This window comes from Podarcis pityusensis (genome assembly GCF_964106645.2).
Source record: "Podarcis pityusensis genome assembly, chromosome: 6".
Classification (NCBI taxonomy): Eukaryota; Metazoa; Chordata; class Lepidosauria; order Squamata; family Lacertidae; genus Podarcis; species Podarcis pityusensis.
The window spans coordinates 47,664,798-47,685,826 of NC_138030.1; the positions used below are offsets into that span (position 1 = coordinate 47,664,798).

The 21,029-nt window shown below is 44.1% G+C and overlaps 1 protein-coding gene across 4 annotated transcripts in view; it reads left to right on the forward strand.

Moving 5' to 3' along the window:
• Positions 1-21,029, forward strand: part of ELAPOR1 (endosome-lysosome associated apoptosis and autophagy regulator 1) — a 56,205-nt gene that overhangs the window by 17,110 nt on the left and 18,066 nt on the right. For all 4 annotated transcript variants that reach the window (XM_081010515.1, XM_081010516.1, XM_081010513.1 and 1 more), the window contains exons 2-4: positions 11,085-11,205; positions 12,291-12,483; positions 20,179-20,326. In XM_081010515.1, the coding sequence (XP_080866641.1) occupies positions 12,323-12,483; positions 20,179-20,326 (309 nt within the window). In that variant the 5' untranslated portion in view covers positions 11,085-11,205; positions 12,291-12,322. The remainder of the gene's footprint in view (positions 1-11,084; positions 11,206-12,290; positions 12,484-20,178; positions 20,327-21,029) is intronic.

A 21,029-nucleotide genomic window follows, 5' to 3' on the forward strand; every position in this document is an offset into this window, starting at 1 on the left:
CCTCCAAAGAAGGAGACTCCACCACACTCCTTGGCAGCAAATTCCACTGTTGAACAGCTCTTACTGTCAGGAAGTTCTTCCTAATGTTGCAGTTTCCTGAATGCTGCAGTTTCCTGAAAATACCCATTTCCACATTTGTGATAAACTTAGCATTCCTTACAGCAGCTAAGTGACCTTTACTGGTATGAAAGCACTTTCTGCTTAAAAGGGTCTCTTTACTATTGATTGATCATCGCAGGTGGGAGAAAGCAGGGACTGAGAACATGGAAAGCTGCCTTATACCAACCAACTCAGACCACTGTTCATCCAGCTCAGAGTCATCTACATTGTACACCAGGGGAGGGTGGTCTTGCAGGATCTACCATATTATTGTACTAGAACTCATGAGATCCCCCAACCAGAGCCAGGTGCAAAATAAATTTAGCTAAGGGCTTATCCACTTCCTGTTGTCCCACTGCTTTCCCCTGGGGGGAAAAATGCTCTTTTGTTATCAGTCAGAACAAATGGCACGGGTTTTTCGTGAACTGCCATTTGTTCCAATTTAAAGCTAAAGAGCAGGTTTTTCTTGGGAAATGAGTGGGGCAAGGGGAAACTTGCTTAGACCCATGCTTTCTAGGCATGGGGCAAGCAGAAGTGTGGACAAGCCCTAAGAATTAAGGACAAGGTGCCCCTTAACATATGTTCAGCCTAGATTTCCCTGCAGGCTTTCTTTGTTTCAGCAGCCTAATTAAGGATTTGTGTGTGTGTGTGATATTTTATTTTTATTTTATTTATTTTTTTATTTATACCCCACCCATCTGGCTGGGTTGCCCCACCTATTTCTGGTGTTGCTATTACAGTGGTACCTCGGGTTAAGAACTTAATTCGTTCTGGACATCCGTTCTTAACCTGAAACTGTTCTTAATCTGAGGTACCACTTTAGCTAATGGTGCCTCCTACTGCTGTCGCGCCGCCGGAGCATGATTTCTGTTCTCATCCTGAAGCAAAGTTCTTAACCTGAGGTACAATTTCTGGGTTAGCGGAGTCTGTAGCCTGAAGCGTCTGTAACCTGAAGCGTCTGTAACCCGAGATACCACTGTACTAGACAGTTGGAATCCCTTACCAAGCTCCTGGAAATTACCCAGAGATCTGCCAGTAGTTTCCAATGTACCGCCACACCTGCTTGATACAGTCTGGCGGGGTTTCAGACAGAAGTCTTTCCCAGCTCTGCTTGGAGACACTGGGAGGGTTTTTTTAAAAAGCAACTGCACCAATTCCCCATTGTACCTCCCCCACACCAAAATAGCAAAGGCTGAACAAACACAAAGCGTGCTTTACACTCTGTATCAATGGCAGTTTCTCCATAGGAGCCACTAGTTTTTATAAATGAACCATCACTATATGGTAGATGAGTCTGCCTTAGTTTGGTGACAGGTGCAAAAACAGGAATATTTTAAGAGTAACTACAAGGATAAAATGAAGTGTTACCTGCCAAAAGGTGAAGGTGAAGAAGAGGTGGTTCCCGCCCAAAAGAAGATGTTTTAATCTGGTTTGGGCAGTTTATTTTAAGTATGGAAATGGAGCACATTCTACCCTGATACAATTTGGGTACATGCTGTCCCTGACATTTCATGTCAATTAACTGCTTAATAAACACTTATGCATCACATGTCTAATTTCCCCCTTTTCCCCCCAAACTTCACATTATTAGTTTTCTAATGGTACAGTTTCCCCTCAACTCCTCATTTCTGTCCAACCGCACACTGAAGAAAAGGCTTTGACATAGGGGGTTGAATCTGGGACGTTTTGTATGCAAAACGTAGAGCCGAACAATAGCCCTTCCCCATTGTGTTAGACCAAATGTGTGTGTGTGTTTTAAATTTATCTACCATCTATTTTCTACAGAAGAAAAGTATCTTTTCTTTACATGACTGTTAATTGTTTTTCATAATATACCCCTCATTTGTGTTTTAATTTTTTTTCCATATTTAGTATATGTTCTTGTCTGGAAAAGTGGTTTGTCAGTAGAATTCTTTTTATTTCTCCCCCTTTTTCTGACTTACCTGCTATTCATTGCACTCGGGTAGGTTATCCTTACGATGTGCCAAATAAAGAACAGCTCAGGCAAGTGCCAGGAGCAAATGTCAGTCTCTTGCCAAGGAAAATAAATGGATATGTGCAGTAAGCTTATGTCCAGGAGAATTGTCTTGAATCGCACAGAAGTTCTTGCTCATTAAAAGTGGAATTTCCTTAATAGCCTGGAAATGTCAAACTCTGTGCTAATCTATTGCTCTTGAGTGATGGGTGTGCACACATACTTGCAGATAGAGGGATGGTGAGCAGACAGAATCATGTATGCCTTACAGAAAATGGGAATGCAATGACCAAGTTCAGATGTAACATTAGACTATGGTTTAACACTGCATGAATCTCGTTTTTTGACAGAATTACAAGCCTGGTAGATGAAGGGAACGCAGTGGATGTAGCCTACCTTGATTTCAGCAAGGCATTTGACAAGGTGCCCCATGATATTCTTGTAAAGAAGCTGGTAAAATGCGGTCTTGACTATGCTACCACTCAGTGGATTTGTAACTGGCTGACTGACCGAACCCAAAGGGTGCTCATCAATGGTTCCTCTTCATCCTGGAGAAGAGTGACTAGTGGGGTGCCACAGGGTTCTGTCTTGGGCCCGGTCTTATTCAACATCTTTATCAACGACTTGGATGATGAACTCAAGGGCATCCTGATCAAATTTGCAGATGACACCAAACTGGGAGGGGTGGCTAACACCCCAGAGGACAGGATCACACTTCAAAACAACCTTGACAGATTAGAGAACTGGGCCAAAACAAACAAGATGAATTTTAACAGGGAAAAATGTAAAGTATTGCACTTGGGCAAAAAAAATGAGAGGCACAAATACAAGATGGGTGACACCTGACTTGAGAGCAGTACATGTGAAAAGGATCTAGGAGTCTTGGTTGACCACAAACTTGACATGAGCCAACAGTGTGACGCGGCAGCTAAAAAAGCCAATGCAATTCTGGGCTGCATCAGTAGGAGTATAGCATCTAGATCAAGGGAAGTAATAGTGCCACTGTATTCTGCTCTGGTCAGACCTCACCTGGAGTACTGTGTCCAGTTCTGGGCACCACAGTTCAAGAAGGACACTGACAAACTGGAACGTGTCCAGAGGAGGGCAACCAAAATGGTCAAAGGCCTGGAAACGATGCCTTATGAGGAACGGCTAAGGGAGCTGGGCATGTTTAGCCTGGAGAAGAGGAGGTTAAGGGGTGATATGATAGCCATGTTTAAATATATAAAAGGATGTCACATAGAGGAGGGAGAAAGGTTGTTTTCTGCTGCTCCAGAGAAGCGGACACGGAGCAATGGATCCAAACTACAAGAAAGAAGATTCCACCTAAACATTAGGAAGAACTTCCTGACAGTAAGAGCTGTTCGACAGTGGAATTTGCTGCCAAGGAGTGTGGTGGAGTCTCCTTCTTTGGAGGTCTTTAAGCAGAGGCTTGACAACCATATGTCAGGAGTGCTCCGATGGTGTTTCCTGCTTGGCAGGGGGTTGGACTCGATGGCCCTTGTGGTCTCTTTCAACTCTATGATTCTATGAAACTTGAGTGCTTGACTTTGTGTTCCCACATATCTTTTTACATCCAACAAACAGTTAGCTTTAAAAGCATTGTAGACTGCTCTAGCTCCATATCTAATTCAAAATGCCGAATGCTGCTGCATATAAGACTGAAGCAAAAATTAAACCAACCCCCCCCCCCCACAAAAAACCCCCTGGCATTCAAAGAGGCAAATTAATAGGTCTGGAGGATATTCTGACAATAGCTTGAATGAGGCACACAGAGTGAAGGGTGGGAGGGAAGGCACTGTACCCATTAAACAAGTGCAGGTGGTTGGGATGCAGCGGTGCATCTCACCCAGCATCATTAACCGTGACTGGGAATTGCTCTCCCACAGAGGCCTTTCTCGGTCTTGGGGCTGCATGCTTGCAAAGCAAGTGCTCAGCAGCTGAGCCTCTGCAGGTTCAGTTAAGACTGTGGATCCAGCCTGGAAGCTCAACTTGTAGCTGTTACACTTGAGACCCCTTGGACTTGACTTTCATTACAGAAAAGTAGCACTTGTTGTAGCCCTTCTGAGCTTCATCTGGAATTGTACTTACTACGTAATTTTTCCTCCTTCAAGAATTTTACTATCCCAGTGAAATGTTTTAAAAATACTGGAAGCTGGCTACCGGGAATTGCTTGCATAGGCTGAAAGAGAGCAATGCACTTCCCTGTTCTCTGCTTCAACCAGTAATGAGAATTCTGTGCCACTGTGCATACAGATAAGGGCAGGGATCTGGGCCAAATCTCTTGGGCTGAGCCCAAACGATTGCCTTTTGTTCCATGTTAGTTTGTTTTTTGTCCTTTTCCATTCTTGCATTTCTCTTTACATGTTTGCAGGGTACACATGCAGACATCAGTACAGGGATGGAAAGGGACACGAGACATGACAAGCTTCCCTTGATGCCAGTAGCACTTTCCCTCCTGGTTCAAATAGCAGCTTTGGGGGCACGGGGCAAGAACGATTTTTGCCAGGAACATGGCTGACAGACACTGTTAACTGCCCCTTGGTACAGGGTCCAAATCCTGATCCCCCCTCGGCCACAAATTATAAGAAAGCTAGGCACATTAATTTCAACCATCCGTTGCCAAGTTTGGCCCCCAGCTTTGCACTGCTTACCATAGTTTCAAGCGCCACCTCCAAGTGACATTCTGCACATCTTTATTTGGAGGGTGATGTTTAGCCCTGTTGAATGCCTGTGATTTGGAAGACTGGGGGTTCCACTCAGCATTGTTCCATGGGCAGATGTGCAGTCCACTTACACCAGACAGAGCAAGTACTGAAAAAGTGTGTGTGTTTTTGTCACTGGGTCATACATAGTTTTGTTTCTGACTACACACCCAATTTTCCATGGCTCTGTTCCTGAGTAGTTCACTCTCTAGGTTCAGCCTCTGTCCCTCTCCCTTCTTGAACACATTCATTAACCTCTTTCTGTTATGTACGTTGTGATGGTAGACGTGATGAAACTAAAATGAAGCCAAGTAAATAATAATAATAATAACTTTTATTTATATCCCGCCCTCCCCAGCCGAAGCCGGGCTCAGGGCGGCTAACAACAATAAAACAGTACAAAAGTACAGCATAAACAACATTCTAAAATCATTCATTATAAAATTAATTAATTCAAGCCACTGGCAACCATTGGGCCAGAGCTCCGCGAAGATTGCCGAGGGAGGGAGTCAGGCTGTGCCCTGGCCAAAGGCCTGGTGGAACAGCTCTGCCTTGCAGGCCCTGCGGAAAGATGTCAAGTCCCGCAGGGCCCTGGTCTCTTGTGACAGAGTGTTCCACCAGATCGGAGCCACAGCCGAAAAAGCCCTGGATCTAGTTGAGGCCAGCCTAACTTCTCTGTGGCCTGGGACCTTCAAGATGTTTTTATTTGAAGACCGTAAGTTTCTCTGTGGGGCATACCAGGAGAGGCGGTCCCGTAGGCCTCCAACACTTTTTGGTTGCGGGGGCAGGAAGCAGAGTAGTGACATACTCTCTGCAGAAGTTTTACATGGCAAAAGTTTTGCAGTCCTTGGTGGTGCACATATTTGTATTTGGTTGAGGAAAATACTGGGTGCTTTTTAAAAGCACAAAACCCATAGCATTTTCTCCTGTATTAAAATGCATTTTCTTCCAAAGTCTGATAGTTCTTCTGTGATCAAGTGGCATATACTGTTCTAGAAGAAAATGCGTGTGGCTGCACCTTTCTGTAAAAACTGGATGTGCTGAGAAAGATCAAGGGATTTCAAAAACCTTCCCTGTCAAACAGTCTTAATATAATAACTCTTGTCTTACCTTTTCCCTTCCCTGATATTCAAGTGCTGTGAAACTTCAAAGGCTTGGCTTGTTTTCAATTGCTATTTTGAACCACTTGCTGTTCATCAGCCTAGGAACAAAATCACTTTTTACACACTAGCTAGATCTAATTTAAATGGTGTTTGAGAAAGGCTCTATATTTTCATGAGCCCTTTGTCTCTTATTAGTTTAAGAAAATGCTAATAGAGTGCCAAAACATTGTTTAACATGTCACAAAACCCCAAAGCTTGTTCTGCAACAAAGCTAAATAAGCCTTCTGAATTTAAGTTAAGCAGGAGGAAAAATATATCATGTTTGCACTATAAATGAAGGTGCTGAAGAACTAAACTTTTTCCTTGAACAAGTTCAGCAAAATCCTTTGATTTACCGTACTTATTTTTTCTCTCCTTTTTGCTCTGTATAAAAGAAGAGCAAAACCCTCTCATGCTTGTTTATAGCCTTGCCAACAGAGTTGGAAAGGAGTGCCTGGCCTTTGCCAATGAAGAGTTCACCTGGGTGTGAGAATGAGTACCTCCTCTATGTAGAGAGCACTGATCTTGGGGAGGGCAAGACGGTTCAAACAAGACACAGTATTTTTGCACTATGAAAGGCGTGGGGGAGACATGGGAGGCAGCTGCAATGGTTATACATTACAGCAAGGGTTTTTCTTTAACTTGCTTACCTGTGTGGGGTGCTGTGTCCTTGCATCTCCAGTTGTGGGAGCAGAAGGTAACTTGGCATTTGGGCCTGAAGCTCCAAGGTGAGATACTGTACCAGATAAGGTTCTGTGAAGAGAGGTGGAGGCTTCTGCCAAAGTCGAAAGCTGTCAAATCTTCAGTATGGGATTGCATCCTAATTAAATTGCAATTCATTATTTATGTTTGCTTACCATTTTTGAGCTTTTCTTTTGATATACTTCCACGCTTGTCTTTATCAGCGCTGAATTTCTCCTGCTGTTTTATTGTCTCTCTCACAGCCCTTTAAAGTTAGCTTCTTTGAGAAATCTTGCATCCTTTTGCCTGACTTGTGTGTGCTTTTGCCTCATTTGACAGCTCCCTTTCTGATTAATTTATGCTTATGTCAAACAGAGGCCCCATTATTTGCTTCAGATTCTTTCTTTCTGTCGGTGGCTTCATCAGATCTTTAAAAGATTTGATTCTCGTACCACTTCTTGGTTTTCATAGGAGCCTCTTAGTTTGGGAGCTCTGGGTTTGCATGTACAGATTGTGCAGAGGTCTGTGCATATTAAGTTGATTGCAAGCAAGCTTTTTTGCATACACTGCCTTAAGTCAAACATGTGGATGGCAGGTGGAACCAGCAGGTGCCCCATGAAGGGGACGGTGGTAATCCTGTTTGTCACTGTGCATGCACTTTGAAGGTCTGCAGTTTGACACTACACAGGCTGTAAGAACAAAAGCAGGGGTTTCTCAGCAACATCATTGCTCTTATGCAGCTGCCCTACATGTCTTTGTTCAAATGCAGAGCTTTTTCTCAGGTATATAGATTTGGGTGTTAGAAATAATTAGGTGGTTTTTTTTTTAAAAAAAAAGAAATAATGAGGAAACCTTAGAACCTTATTTCTAAACAGATTATAATCTATTCATTTCCTTACTATTTAAATTTGGGGGGGGGGGGGAGTGGGAAGATAAGGTGCTCAACTTGCAGCTTAACACAAAAGGTGATTTTTGCCAGGCTTTAAGGCTAACTCTTCCAGCCGGCTGCATTTGCCTTGAGCATTAGCTTAACTTCTGCATAAACATCCCTCCCTGGCCTCTGCTCAGAGGAAGGTGTCAGGTTTTCAAGGTGATTAGCAGGGAACACTTTACCCATGTAGCAGCTGTTCCTCCATATGGATGTGTGGAACACAGTCAAAGATAAGTGAAGGGCAGGGCAGGAGGTGTCCACAGAAAGCAAAAAACCGGCTTTCATCAATCCTGATAAAATTAACATCCGGGAAACTTTTACAAAAGGCTGCCTTTTTGTTGCCGCTGTTTCACGTAGGGCTACTTCATGTATTACAAACAGAAAAGAGATTAATCTACATGTCAGGTGATGCGTGAGCAAACTGCCAACCTGGACCTAATCGCTGCGTGGAATTATGCTTAACACCAAAGCACCTTTGTCCACAAAATGGCACAGCCAACTCTGACCCTGAATGGTATGGGGATGGTGTGGTGCATTTTTTTTCCTTTCAAAGAAGCCTCCCTTCCCCACATTAAATGCTGGAATTCTGGGATGAACTGGGAATTGGGAGTGCACGCCTGATTCTCTGACTCCAGTCCTCTACGTTCCAAGATACTTTAATATTCTGAAGGGTCTTCCCTCCTATTATGCATTATTTTTTTACATTTATATCCCAACAGTCCAAGGAGTGGAAGGTGCTGTACATAGTTCTCCTCCCTCATTTTATCCTTACAACAACCCTGTGAGGTAGGTTAGGCAGCGACTGACCCCAAGGTCAGCACCCAGTGATCTTCATAGCTGGGGGGGGGGGCATATTTGAACCCTGATTTCCCCGGTTTTCGTGCAACACTCTCTCGACTACACTACATTGGCTCATAAATATTACTGTATCCAAATAATGCAATCCCAAGCCAGAATGAGATTTTCTGGCTCGCTGTAGCTTTTAGAAGAATGCAGCTACAAATGAAATGAGTAGCATTAGATCACAAGGAAGGTAGTTGGGGACCAGAATCTGACGTTAGGCAGAGTGAGGCAGCCGCCTCAGGTAGCACATGCTGTGTGGGTGGTGGTGCGGCAGCGAGAAGCTGGAGGATAGAGGTAGGTGTGCACTACGTGGTCTACCCTGCATGCCCCATGGGATGTGGTGGAGTGCGCCATCTTTGCTAGTGTTGAAGTAAGATTCAACAGCCGGTCCAGTTGGCTTCTCTACATAGAATGGACAGCACCAGAGTGCCTTTTACCCCAGGCAGCAAAATGTCTTGGGCCAGCCCTTTCAGGGACAATAGAACACATTATAAAGAGTTTTTATAAGAAAAATATATAAAAAGCATGTTAACCTAGCCACTCGGGGACTTAGCTGGAGATTGCATTTGCTATTAAGCAAATGTATGATATTAATTACATTTGTTCCTAAGAAAGTTACCAATGCATTTGCAAGCAGGCCTTTGTTCTTGTCGGGGAGCAGGACAAGCTTCTCTCTTACGGCATCTAGATTCTGAAGCAAGATAGATCCTAAACAAGGTAGTTTGCTGTATTTTTGTCCCAAGCAAAAGTCAAGATTGTTTTTATGGGAAGGATTTTTGATTTATTTGATTTGTTTGCGTGTTGGCTGCTCTTCGGCCAAGGCTCTCAGAGCAGCTCATAAGAATTAAAACAATAATATACAATGACAGTGTGATAGCTCAGCCAGTAGAGCATGCGACTTAATCTCAGAGTTGTGGGTTCGAGCCCCATATTGGGCAAAAGATTTCTGCATCACAGGGGGTTGGACAAGGTGACCCTCAGGGTCCCTTCCAGCTCTACAAGTCTACGATTCTGTGAATATCAAACTGTACAATATGTTGCTAATAAAGAAGGCAACATTCCAGCATGATGAAACGCAAACAAGCCGAAAGACCTGGGCAAATAAAAAGGTCCTCACCTGGCACCAAACAGAAAACCAAGGCTCAGGCTGTGTACTACATACCACACATTTTAATGCATCTTACTACCTCCGAAGGAATAACTTTTTCTTTTTATAAATAAAAATTAGGTATATTTACTGTTTGAAGCTGGACACAAAAAGGAGAGTCGCTGTTAAGAGAGGAAGAAGAGCAGTTGCCCAGTAGGATTGATTAATCTTTATTAAGTTAGTTAATATTAGTGGCTAACAGCAGAACTGAATACGGTACATATGAAATGTATAGAATGAACACAGAGTCCATTAAACAGATTAAACACATGACGTTTGCATTTTCTACTAAAATGAGAATGGCTACATCATAGCAAGTAGGAAATGCCAAAATAAATATATACCGGTAGATCAGCCTCAGAATAAATATGTAGAACAGCCCTGTATGCCTTCATCGCAAAGAAACAGAGAGCGCATTACTTGGTCAGGTGACTCATGAGAGAATTGGTGGACTTGGCTCATTTCCAGAACCGTTCTCTCTGGCCCTGGTCAAATACTCCAGTACTCCATCTGTTTAGAGAACTAAAGAAATATTGTTTTGCCTTTTAGGCAACACTTTATATCCGGGTTTCTCCAGGAACCTGTTTAATGAACAACCAGTTTTGTTACACTAATCCCTAATAATGCTAGGATAAACATAGTTTTGTTTGCTAAATATTTAGAATCTAGAGGAGCCCTGAGAATTTAGAGCAGTTGTGAATAAATATGCTTCGTAAAATCAACCACAACCACAACTACAACAGCAACCACAACAATCCCTGCCCCTGGATTCTATCACCTTGCTCTGCATAACTCAGAAATGATGCAGGGAGCAAAGGATGCCTTCCCTGCACCAGGCTTTGTGTGTGATCTCATGTTTTGCAAAGCCAAATCAATAGGTATAGGAAGAGCACTCCCTATTTTCTCTCGCTTGAAAATGCCACCCATCTAGCATTTCCCTTATAAAGAAAACATGGGGTTGTGAATCCTGTGTTTTTTCTTCTAACATGTAGACCTGCCAGGAGTCGGGGAAATAGGATTTTGCTGCACGTAGTAAGGTAACTGGAGCTCTCATGTACCCTGGCTCTACTATGGATTTGGATAACATTTGTTCATACTCTGCACAACTACAGTACCAGCACAGTTTCTTTCTAGTGGCATGAACACCTTCTCTGGAAATGGGCTTGTGCTTAGTAAATGGAATCTCATCTGCTTTAAGGTCTGGCTTGTTATCAACAGAACAGTTATTCAAAACCTTGATTCTGGAATTTGTAGGCATATGCATAGGATTATAGAAGTCCAGTTTATTCTCTCAGTTAGTATAAATTAGAAGTAGCAGCTCTAGAGAATAGAATTTCATGTGTCTATAGGATAGACCAGCCCATGGCACGTTTAGTGTGCTACCTTAATGTTGGGGCCACCAAATCTAGTTTACATGTTCCTATTGTGCAAAATTCTGCGGCTCTGAGCATAATAACCTGATGTCCTGTGGAGAGCCAATCTTCTATAATAAGTGGGAAAGCATCTATCATTGGTGCTAAATGCGCACGGTGTTATTTCACCCCTGCACTTTCTCTTTCAGTCTGAATACCATTATGAATACACAGCATGTAACAGCCAAGGCTCCAGATGGAGAGTAGCTGTGCCGCACAACCCAGGACTCTGCACCGGCTTGCCAGACCCCATCAAAGGCACAAAATGCTGTAAGCTATGACTGCTGTCACCACACCTTCCCTTTACATGGTTTATTCCAGCCAACTGGAGGCTCCAGAGCCACGTTGAGCCATGGGGCACGAGATGTCACATCGTGCAATGTGTTAAAATGAGGTCTACCCCTGTTAATAGTTGAACATTCAGAAGAGAGAGAGATACCAATTTCATGCTTAGAATATTCTTGAATGCAGGCGGTGACCATTTTTCCTGCATCTGATTGCCGTGCAGCAGCCAATGCCTGTGTTGCTTTTGGCCCCAGAAGGGGATGGAATGGGTTTACTTGCGACTGCTGACACGTGCAATGACCCGGAACGCAACCCCCACACAGGTGGAGAGTTGCCTGTATTTTGTGTATGTTAACTTCCCACACATAAAGTTAGCATTGGCATACGTGACTTGAAATTGACATGTTGCTGAAATTTTGTAATGATGCACTTAGATACAAATTTGGACACCCCCCCCCCAATGTTAATGGCTGGGGGAGTGGGAGGATGGTGCAGTATTGCCTCTCCATTGCTGATGGTGCTCTGCTATGCCAGAGGTCCTGAGCTTCTCTCTGACAGGTGGGAAGCTTCTGCTGGTGGGTTTTCCCATTGGCAGTAAACCACAGAAAGCCTTGAAATGGGACATTGCAGGGCACCAGAGGCTGTGAGTCTGTTGGATCCAAAGCCCCACGGATTCCCACAGGGGCCAGATCCTATGACTAGTTAATGAGCAAACCAGGATTAGGAACCATAGTTACATCTTGGTTTGTTCTCATTCAATGAATTTTAAGCAAACCACAATTCTTGGAGTCTGGATGTTGTAGGGAACTGTGGTTTGAAATTGTATAAGAAGCTACACCAGTGGTGAACTGGATGCATATGGGAAACAGAAGCGGGACATGAGCACAGTAGGACTCTCCCAACTTGTGATTCTTATTAAGTGGCAACCCACAGATCCCCAGAGTGCAGTCTGGCCAGGGCAAATGCATTGGGGCAGCATGTTATATAAATCTAGGAATCACTCAAGGAAGTCTCTGTTTGGTTTTCATTTGTCTTTTTCCCCTGATCAGTTTTTCTCTTCTGCATTTCAGCGTTTTCCTGCAAAGCTGGCGAATTCTTGGACATGAAGAACCAGTCATGCATGCCGTGTGCAGAGGGCACATATTCTCTGGGCACTGGCATCAGGTTCGATGAGTGGGATGAGCTGCCCCATGGTTTTGACAACAAAGCAACCAACCTTGAAATTGATTACAGCTTATCAGAGTCCTTGGGAAACTGCAGCATGTGAGTGAGCTTGTTGCTCTCATTTCTGCTAGAGCACATCATTATCACATAGACTGCTGATTCTAAAAGCTAAACGCGTTGTTTAAGTGGGGGTGCTTGTGAATTTCTCCACAGAACCTGAGGGTCTGAATTACCCAGTCTTGTTTTTGGAGCAGTATCTTGCTAGTCTCCTGCCTTTGATTTCCAGACTGCTGCACGTGCTCAGTTGATGCCATTCTCAATTGTAGCTTCCCCTCCCTCCTCACAGCTAGGTGATTCACATCAGCATGTATGCATATGGATTAAATCTCTGTGCAAAAAAGGAATCCTGATGTGGTTGCATCAGGGTTCAATTTTAAACTGTGATTTAATCAATATGTATATGTGCTGGTGTGCATTAGTCACTTTAAGGCGGGGGGCGGGGGAGGAAGAGCCATGAACTGCAAATTGAGCAATGTGCCAAGTAAAAAACTAACTTTAGAATTCTCCAAGCCAAACCAAAAGGCAGGCAAAGCAAGATGTGGAACAGAGCAACCCCAGAGAATAGCGATGGGATGGGATGGGATGGAAAAGGGAAATACTCTCTTCCCTAAATTTGATCAGTTGTTGCACTGTGTCTATAGTAGGGCTGGCCCGATGTTTTGGCATAGGAGGCGAACCACAAAATGGTGCTTCCCCATGCCAGGGAACAAGGGGGTGAGTGATGATCTACAGCAGGGGGAAGTGTGTATGTCGGGGGGGGAGGGGTCTTGCATGAGGAAAGAGGCCCACACTGAATCACAGAACCAGGAGACCCCAAAGGGCAGTTCCTGCCATTTTCTTCCTAGGGGTGGGAGGGCACCAACAGCACCTCCTATTTGCTGAGAGCATGCAGTGGAGGCAGCATGGTGGTGCTGAGGAGGAGGAGGAGGAGGAGGAGGAGGAGGATGCTGATCCAGCATCCAAGTAGCCTGTCATAGCTGTTGCTGCCCCCATGGCAGCAGCAATGGACAATGCATTTTTTTGAGGCTGGATTTGCTGCATTTGTGGATCTTGCTACCTGAGGCAGCTTCCTCACCTTACCTCATAGGTGGGCCAGCTCTGGTATATAGCTGAAATGGTAAGTTCATGTGCACCAGCACCCTAGCATTTCTGACATTTGGCACTCTCTGTGTGAGTGACAGTGTGTAAATTCTCGCAATGTGACCAGAATTCTTCACCAGAGTTAAGTAAATTAAATACATTTTGCATATATTTACTTACTGTGCATAATTCAGTTTGCTTCCCCTAATCATAAGAGACAAAGAGGATATATAATGCACTGAATCCCCATTTCCTGCCAGCTGAAATTCTGTTTCCCCTTTGCACCTGAGATTTCACTCATTTTGCAGCCATATAGACTAGACTCTCACTTTGGTTTGGTTTTTAAAAGGAAAGCCCAGGGTCCTGACTGGTACCATCACACAGTGGTAAGATACAGACAGTTGATTAAGTTTTAATTGCAATAGCAGATTCTGTCATTGCTCCCACTGGGTTATTTTGACCTGCTAATTTTTACCTAGGGAACAGATATTGTGACTTTCTCATTTTTAAGTCCAGGAATTTGTTTGCTTACAAAACAGACAGCCATTTAATTTCTAAATAAAAAAGTACATTACTAGATTCTGACATTTTTATTGCTTTATGAATTATAGCCCCAGGAATAGTGCACAGCAGTATTGGGTTTTTTAAAACATTTAAAATTAAACAGACTTCACTGCAGAAATGTACCAGCATATTATTTTTCAGTAATTTCCTAAAGTATTGTAATGTGGTTAGTTTGTAAAATCAGTTCAAACCAGTATTTAATAGCTTTATTTTCTATTCTAATTTCTCCCCCTTGGAAGTGACAAAACTATAGGGGGTGGGAAATCAATATTTTGCAAAATGGGTACAAAGTGCTAAAGGAAATGGAATAATTTTAACATTAGATGCCTTTATGTAAAGGCAAATGTGTGCCAGGGGAGCTGTGTATTATTTCTTTCATTTAAAGGCCATCTTTGAAATTTCAGTTTTTGCTTCTTAGCAGTAAAGGAAGATGGAAAAATAACTTCTACTGCAGGTTTTTAATAAGAATCTCCATTCAATTTTAATGAGCACATTATTTTTTCCCCAATTTCGTCTGTCACTTCTAGTTTGCATCTTTTTAATTATGAAGAATACTATTAGTCAAATAGTATATAGAGAAGATTTGTTGTCAGTTATTTTAATTTCTCTTCACATGCCTTGTTTTACGTTCTGCTCTGAGATCTCTGCTCAAGCAGTCCAGACCCAAGCAGTCTCCCTGTCTGGGAAAGGTTTGGATGAGACATAAGTAGGCCTCCCCCAGTGAAAAACTGCCTATATTGCCTGGGGGGGGGACTCCACACCAGCAGAAATACATCTGCCCACCCACAGATTGCTGGGCAGGTAAAAATGCACCCACCAGCAGTTAACTTTGTGGAGAACCCCAAAACGGGGAGCAGGATTACCCTCAGCAATGGAGACAGGAGGTGTGGTGGAAAGGGAGGGGGAAAACACCAACCTGGGGTGAAGGCAGGGACCCAAGCTCAATAGTGCTAGGAGCGAAACCAAATCCAGAGGTAATGGGAAGGAGGAAAATCAACACAGCAAACTGCAGGGAGCAAAACTCAATGTTGGGGGGGGGGGAAATGAGTGGGTTCACATCCAGGGGAGTAAGTGTTCTGGTGGGTGCCAGAGGGGCACCAAGCATTAGGAAACAGCAGCTGATGGGGCAGGCAGAGGATCTAATGAAGGGTTGAAAGATGTAGAACTGTGGTGGGAGCAAGTAGCTGGAGGAGGGGAGGAAGAGTTGCTGGGAGGGGCCCAGCCACAGGAAGAAAGGAGAAGTGGTGGAAAGCCACAGTGATTGATAGCTGGGGATGCATTCAGAAGGCTGCAGAAATCTGCAGGATTTGCTAATGTTCTGGGCTGAAAAATTGCTTGCATGTGCAGCCTCCATCATCCTCCCTGCCCTGGCAGGGGTTTCTGCCCAGCAACATCTTCCACCATGGGCAGCTTCTGATGGGTTGCACTGCTTTGGTGACTCATGGGATCAAGTCATGGAAGCACCGGTGTCTCATCGTCAGCTTTCAGAACACCCATTTGATCACCACATGGGTGGTACAGTGTGCCCTATAATAGTGCCTATCTGGAGTTACAGAGAAAGTGGCACGTAAGTGCATTTGAGAGGATTGGCTCCCTCTGCCTCCACCACTGCATATCAGGTTCCACCAGCAAGCAATGGAATGACACCTTTGGTGCCATCAGGAAATGAGCCTGGGAACTAATCTGCTCTGGCGTGATGTTAATGGAGGCTTTGAACAAAGCCTTGGGGGCAGGTAAGAAGATCCTTGCCCATATCCCATCAAAGACATGGACAACAGCCAGAGTGATGTCAGTAATGTATCAGTGGCATCGATTCCCAAGGATCTTGCAGGGATGGGAGAGGTGGTGGTGCAGTGCCAGCACCAGTGGAGGAAGGTGTGGCTGTGGCTGTGGCTATGGAGGCTGTCCAACCAGCTCAGCCTCTCCCCAGTGTATCCCAGAGGTGGGTGTGCATTCTCTTTGTGGATGAGTTGCATCCTCTCTGCACCCTGGTTTCAGTGAGTATGTCTCGGCAGAGTTGCCAGGCACAAAGATCAGCACCATGGACAGCACTTGAGCTGTCTTCTGCTCACATGCATGCTGCTCCTCTGAGGCCCAGTAGCCCTCATGGACATGGTGGTTGGCCTCCCACTTGCTGCCTTGCTGGACGCTGTGGCTGCCATTCAACAGGGTAGGTCTGCACAAGATCCTGAGATGCCACTGCCTCAACCACCCAACAGACCGAGACCAGCACTTATGCCACCTATGGACCTGGACCATAGGAGACTGAGGAGAGGATGATCCTCATATGGGAGTGGGAGAACAATGAAACTCCTAGCAGCTTGGGAGGGGGCAGGCCCAATCCAGGGAATGTTGGGGTGAATGATGGGGGCAGTACCCTCTCCAATGCTAAGGATTTGTCTTTGGAGGGCAGCAACAGGGAGTGGAAAGGGGTGATCAGCAGTGACAGCAGGCTTCGTCTTGGGGATACTGCACTGTTGGTGGGTCATTGTCTGCTGGAGGTGAGGGATGCAGGAGGAATGGGAGGTGGCTTTGGAGGACGAGGCTACAGATAGCTTATTTGGATGAATCAAGAGTGAACTAAGATGCTACAAACTTACAGATCAACTTCAAACAAGCATTCGATCAAGGAATTAAGCATATAAATCATGAAGCAGGGTTGTTAAGGTCTGGTGAATCTGTACAGATTTTCCTTTTCCTTACATGACCATCATAAATAAAGTTTCTCCTGCTGTGTTTGTGTTCCCCCTGCAGAAACACATCTCCTCAAATGCAATATTCCTCTAACAATAATACCTCTCAAATTCCTTGTCACTATCTTGGAGTTTTAGTTGTTCCTTTCAGAACATGAGGCTTAAGAGGGCTGTTTTGCCTGACTTGCTTTTCAGCTGGAATGTAAATCTTCAGATCTATACTCACCAAAATTCTTTCTACTTAATTGCATCTGCACCCCACCCTTTTCCCAAGGAGCTTAGGTTAGCATACATGGCTGTCCACCACCCATTTTACCCAGCTATCCCTTAAGGCTGAGACAGTGACTTGTGCAAGGTCCACCCAGGGAGCTTCATGGTCGAGTGTGGCTTTGGACCTGGATTTCCCTGGTCCTGGTTGGATTTTTAACCACATTGGCTTTCAGTGCCTCTCTCCTGTGTTCTCTTCTGCACTGACAGTGATCCCACATTCACATAATTAGCACAATGTTGCAAAGCCTTTCTAAAGATACTGTGTGTAATGTGGGTGTGCTAATGTCTGCATATGAGTAAGGTGATGTGGAGGAGGAACCTAACCCTTACCTTTTGTTTTGGAGCAGCCTGCCAGTGCATTTAATTAGAAACCGTGCATCTTGGAAAATTCATGTGGCGTGCCTATATTCTTCCTTGCTGCTAGTCTGTTAATAGGAGGCAATGCAAACCTGCCCCTGTGTCTGTCTCCCCAGGTCAGGAAGGCTTAGAAGGGAACTGGTGTGGGGGCCTCCAGTTCTGAGGCAGGGATATCCAGATCCAATGGCTCTTCATGGTCGCTGGCAATATGGAGAGCTTCTGAAAGATGCTGGTACTCTTTTGAAGAGAATCCAGGTCTGCGGTCTGGGCAGGGCTGACTCCTGACTCCTCCTACACATTGCACTCCACAAAGATAGGCCTATACTGTAGCTTCCTATGTTGTCAGTAGAACAGAAGTCTCTGTTCTGGTCCATTAGTGAAGATTGGAAGCCAACCTACCACCTTGACGTCAATTTAGATAGCTGTCCTAGCTGCCACAGTAGCACTAGCTGATCTCTGCCATAGCCCAGTCACCTGGAGTTGAGTCATTCCTGTTTTGAGATTACTTGTACTTTTTAATCCTGATAGGAAAATGGATGTTAAGCCTAAAACTGTTTTAGTGAGGGTATTTTGTGAAGCCTGGATTTGAAGGGGTACAGTGTGTTAGCTCTGCTTTACAAGCTCTGGGGCTTTAAGTCTGTCCATTGGCCTCAAATGCCCCGACCAGCGGAGCCCAGGACTGCCACCTTGTTTTCCTGCCTGGTGCTTTAATCATTTTGATGCTGAAGATAAGCTAGCGGAGACTCGTCAGGCAGAAGACGTCCTTTAAAGAGTGTTTTTTGCTAAAAAACTTAACACCATGGTGCTGAAAAGTGTTTGTGCAACTTGCAAATGTAACCTACTTCTCATATCACTTAAATTATTCATCAAACTTCTAAGCACAGTTGTAGAAGCAGAGGGGCAGATTATTACCATTGCTGGTTCGTCTCATTAAGTAAAGGTCTGTCTGATTCCTCCAGTTTGCCTTAGATCCAGGATACCTTTCATGGAGTGGTGGCAATGATGCATGTGAAAGGTTCTGAGTTCCTCTTGCTGAAAAGAACAGGAGCAAGTAGCCTTTTTGTTTCCATAAATGTGTATGAAATCCCAAAGTATGCAGTTTATAGTATTTATTTTTGGCTTTTATCTCTCTTCTGCTGCAAAGTGAATAAGATCCTTGCATATTTTTTCAGACTGAAAATGATGAGCTGAGGGGAAGGAATGGGCTTCACAGGCTGTGGAACACATCTGATTGATCAGGAAGTGTAATTTTTGGGGGGTGGAGGGTTGTCTTAAGTCTGGAAGAAAATAGGCAGGTATAATATGGGGGGGGGGGGAGAACGAGGTTGAAGAAGAACAGATGGTAAGAGAGGCATGTGTAACTAGATGACAATGAGGACCTCACAAATACACACACAGAGAGAAAGAGACTTATAGTTCTTTCCCCTCTCACCACTACCACCCATCGTGGTTTTCTCTCCTCTGCCCCTCCTTCATGCTTGTCATTTGTCAGAGAAGCTAAAGGCGCCTCTTACCTTTCATTTCCGGGAGGCTGTAAAGACTTCACCCCGTTACTGTCTGCACATCAGTGCAGGGCAAATCAGCATCGCTACTCTTGGCCGTGTTTTCCTGCTTCCACCTCCATCCAGTTTTATCACCCAAAGTGACACTGTTTGTCATTAGAAGCAAGCATGATGATAATCACCACAATTTCTTTTATTTCTTTTTGAATTAAGTAAACTGATGATGTGTGAAATTAAACCAAGTTTCCCTTAGGGCAGTATCATCAACCTTGAGATCCTGTCTGCCCCTCTAAAGTTTGAGACCCTGCATGTTCCTCCACCGACTGCTTTGCCCGTCCTTTCCCCTTCTTGCTATGATTCTGATTTTACTTCATAGTAGGCAGAGAAACAGGGTAGGGAAGAGAACTAGGACTGGGCTAAGAGGCACAAGAGATGCATCATCTGCCCCTGTCTTGGAGCATGTGAAGGATATAGATTGAAGTTTTGGGTTAACAACTGTCCATTTTGGTTCTTACCTCTGCTTGCTGTCATTTTCATTTTCCCACTCCTTTTAATGAGAGAATAAACTGCACATCTCCAGCTTGTAAATTTGGGGTTTCTATTTGAATGGCATGACGGGGACATTCAGCTACCCCCCCCCCCAGGTTATAAGACCTGCCAAATTTCAACCAGATTGGCAAAGGGTCTCCATTTTAGTTAAGACCCCCCACATTCCTAAATCACCTTTGCCTTACATTACAACAGATGTAAAATAAGGGTGGGTACATTTCTTTTTTCTTCTTCAGTTGCTTTAGAAATGATTGCACAAAACAGAACCTGTGCTTTGTCCCCTTGTAATTGCATCTATCATTCTGCAGCCTCATGTTGTGGCCTAGCATATAATGAGAGTGTGATATACAGGGAATATACTGACCATTGTGGAATAGACTTGAATACATCAGTATAAAATGCCAACATGGCTCAACTAAGTGCAGCCTGCTTAAGTGTTGTTGATCTCCAGATAAAATCAAAACTGGCACAGACTTATCTGGAGATCATGCAGTTTTTGCGCAATTTTGCATATTAGCTACAATGGTGGAACGAATCCTTCATAAATATTACACCCATATTTCAGTGGAGACATAACATCTGGCATTTGTGCTTTTAGCTTTCTTACCCATCTCTCCTGTTAATGTAACTCTCTTGTAATGTTTAGGGAGTGTCTGTTCTCTGGAACTGTACAGTAGCATTCCCTTAACGGCTGAGCTTTTCTCTTTGTTCTGTTCCAGGTCAACGTGGAGTCTTAAGGGAGATTACATTGCCTCCAACACAGATGAGTGCACAGCCACTCTGGTGTATGCTGTTAATCTGAAGCAATCTGGCACCGTCTCCTTTGAGTATATCTACCAAGACAGCAGCATCGTCTTTGAGTTCTTTGTATGTTTCCTATAACTCAATCCACCTTGCTAATATTGCATGCAAAGTGAGGGAGGATTTCTTCTGGGCACTGTCTTTACCTATATGACCACCTCTGCACTAGTTTTCACTTTCGGGGCCTATCTGAAAAATGGGTGTTGCATCTTGTTGCAGTCAAGGACAAGGATTCCTGGTATTTAAACCAGAAAACATGGAAGGAGGTTCGTTTTTGTGTTGCTGGCAATTCATTTAGCCTCCCACTGAACTGTTCCTTCTTGGACTTCATCCGGTGACAAATGAATTTTGGCAGCAGTTATTTTTGCAGTCCTTTCAAGATACAGTGGTTTCCCTTCTTTAGCGCTTCAAAGATAATGATGCTCATTTAAAACAACAGCATTATTACTTTGGCATCTCCTCTCCTCCCTATTCACTACAATACAGTAGCCAAGAAGACTTTTCCAACATTTATACCATCTCCAGGGCCATTAACATATACCACTGTGTTGGTATATGTGTATACATTGCTTTAAGAAAGTGGGTAGATACAGGAATGGTTGCCTTGAGTGCCAAAATGGACACAAAACCATTTAACTTCTTAAAAATCTCTGAACAATGTGCTTTAGATTTGCTGCTGGAGGATTAGTTAGGGCACTTTCTCCATCCTTGTACTTTGTAGGAGCCCAGAGAAACCTACAGCAGCTTATCTTTCCAGCCTTTAAAGCTA